This window comes from Phocoena sinus, chromosome X, assembly GCF_008692025.1.
Source record: "Phocoena sinus isolate mPhoSin1 chromosome X, mPhoSin1.pri, whole genome shotgun sequence".
NCBI classification, from domain to species: Eukaryota; Metazoa; Chordata; class Mammalia; order Artiodactyla; family Phocoenidae; genus Phocoena; species Phocoena sinus.
Genome location: NC_045784.1, coordinates 112,004,152 through 112,006,245, shown reverse-complemented (window position 1 = coordinate 112,006,245; position 2,094 = coordinate 112,004,152). Strand labels below are relative to the sequence as shown.

Here is a 2,094-nt window from a genome sequence, read left to right as displayed (position 1 = left end):
AGATTGTCCTGTATAATTTATTACCTAAGTGGATGACATTGTAAATGTTTAATGTTTTTCTCAGTGAGAGTAAGTTCTTTATCACACACCTGTTGGAAATAGAAAAAAACACATTTGAAAATAATTACGTTACTAAAATATTGTTTAGTATTTGGACCTTGTTATTTTTACAAGTCAGTGTCAAGCTGTTGGTTAGATGAGCCTCTGTGGGCTATTCATGCCATTTTAGGACTATTTCTTCTTAATTATTTTTCTTAGGGCATCTTTCACATCCTTGTTCCTCAAGGTATAAATGAGAGGGTTCAACACAGGGCTTACAGCACTGTAAAATGTAGAGGTGACTTTGCCCTGGTCCCGGTACTTCCTTGACTGAGGTTTCAGGTACATGCAGGTGGCTGTCCCATAAAATATGGTGACCACAGTCAGATGGGATCCACAGGTGGAGAAAGTTATGAGCCTGGCCTCTGCAGAGCGGATCCTCAGCACAACAACCACAATGCGAGTATAGGAGATGAGGATGAAGGTGAAGTGCAGTGGCAGTGTCAGTATACCGATGACCAGACCCAGAATAAGTCTGACTAGGGTGTCTGACCAGATGAGCTTCAACAGGGCCTGTTCCTCACGGGTAAAATGGTTGATGATATTGTGTCCACAAAAACTGGCAAGAATTGCAGTGATTGGTATTACTGCTAAAAGGAAGGCACTAGCCCAGGTCACCACAGCCAACTGTATGCAGACCTGGTCATTCATAATGATGGTGTGGCACAGGGGATTGGATATTGCAATAAATCTATCATAAGCCATGACATCAAGGATGAGGCACTCTGTCATCCCCAGAAAAAGAGCAGTGGTCATCTGAGCATAACAGCTAGTATAGGAAATGGTGGGGTAGTCTCTTAAACCACTGAACAATAAAAAAGGCACTGAATTGCTAGAGTAGCAGATATCAAGGAAGGGCAAGTTGCTTAAGAAAAAATACATAGGGGTGTGAAGCTGCTTATCTACTCTAACCATAACAATGATGAGACTGTTACCCACCAATGTAATCAGGTAGACTGCTACCCTGGACTTTTGGATGATTGGACAAACCCACCAGGATGAACTCTGTCACTTCGCTGGCATTATCTGTAATTAGAATATCTGTTGTGTTCTATCTGCTGAGGAAGAAGAAATTGAAATCATTTTAATTTGGGAAACATTTATTGAGTGTTTGCTGTATCCTCAGTAGTATATCAGGTGCTATCAGGAGGAGATGTCTATGAAACAAGTGATGCTGTTTGTAAGTTTATGTTCTATTTTGGAAGATGAAGCATTCATACACAGCACAAGATTAATTTGCAAAGTAGCACAATCCATTGTGAGTCTTAATCCCTTCATCTATGAAATGAGGGAGGTTGGACTCCACCTGAAGCATGCTTTGAACACTCCCCCTAAAAGAAAATGTGCTAATTTACTGCTTAAATGTAATCAGATCCCTGAATCACAGAATTACTAATTGTTCTTTCCTGCTATGGATATTAGCCAGAGGTTTATCTTTAGCTTGTTCGTATCCTTGGCATAAAATGTGTGCCCAGTTCACTCTCATTTCTTCCTTAACCTGCACATCCAATCAATCACTAAGTACTATTGGCTTGTCCTCCTAAATATATTTCAAATCTACCTAGAAATCTCCATATCCACAGCCAACACTTATCTAGTAAGAGCCACCATTGTCTCACATCTGGACTAACACAAGAGCTACTTAATAGGTCTCCCTACTTCCATTCTTGCCTCTCTATAGTCTATTCTACACATAGCAGCCTTTTACAAACATTCCCATGCTTAAAACCACTCTAGGGCTTCTAATTACAATTGGAATGCAATCTAACCTGTTTACCATGACCCACAAGAGTCTAAATGACCTGACCCTAACCTTATCTTGCATAGTCTCTTCTCATGCTGACCTTGTTTCAGCAATATTATCTTTATGAAGCACTCTAAGATTGTTCCTACCTCAGGATTTTGCACATTGTGTTCTTGCTGGGGGAAATGTTCTTCCTACCGTTTTTGCTTGGTGAACTCCTAGTCATTCTTAATACCTCAGCCTAAAAGGAA

At 40.3% G+C, this 2,094-nt stretch overlaps 1 protein-coding gene across 1 annotated transcript; it reads right to left on the bottom strand.

The window, feature by feature from the left end:
- Positions 1-231: 231 nt before the first annotated feature.
- Positions 232-1,014, bottom strand: LOC116747190 (olfactory receptor 13H1-like). The gene has a single exon (XM_032618980.1). It carries the CDS (start codon positions 1,012-1,014, stop codon positions 232-234), a length of 783 nt encoding a protein of 260 aa, XP_032474871.1.
- Between the last annotated feature and the right edge of the window lie 1,080 nt (positions 1,015-2,094).

Bases quoted from the DNA above. Each gene is read 5' to 3' on its own strand.
- LOC116747190 (XM_032618980.1), bottom strand. From the start codon at position 1,014: ATGGTTAGAGTAGATAAGCAGCTTCACACCCCTATGTATTTTTTCTTA.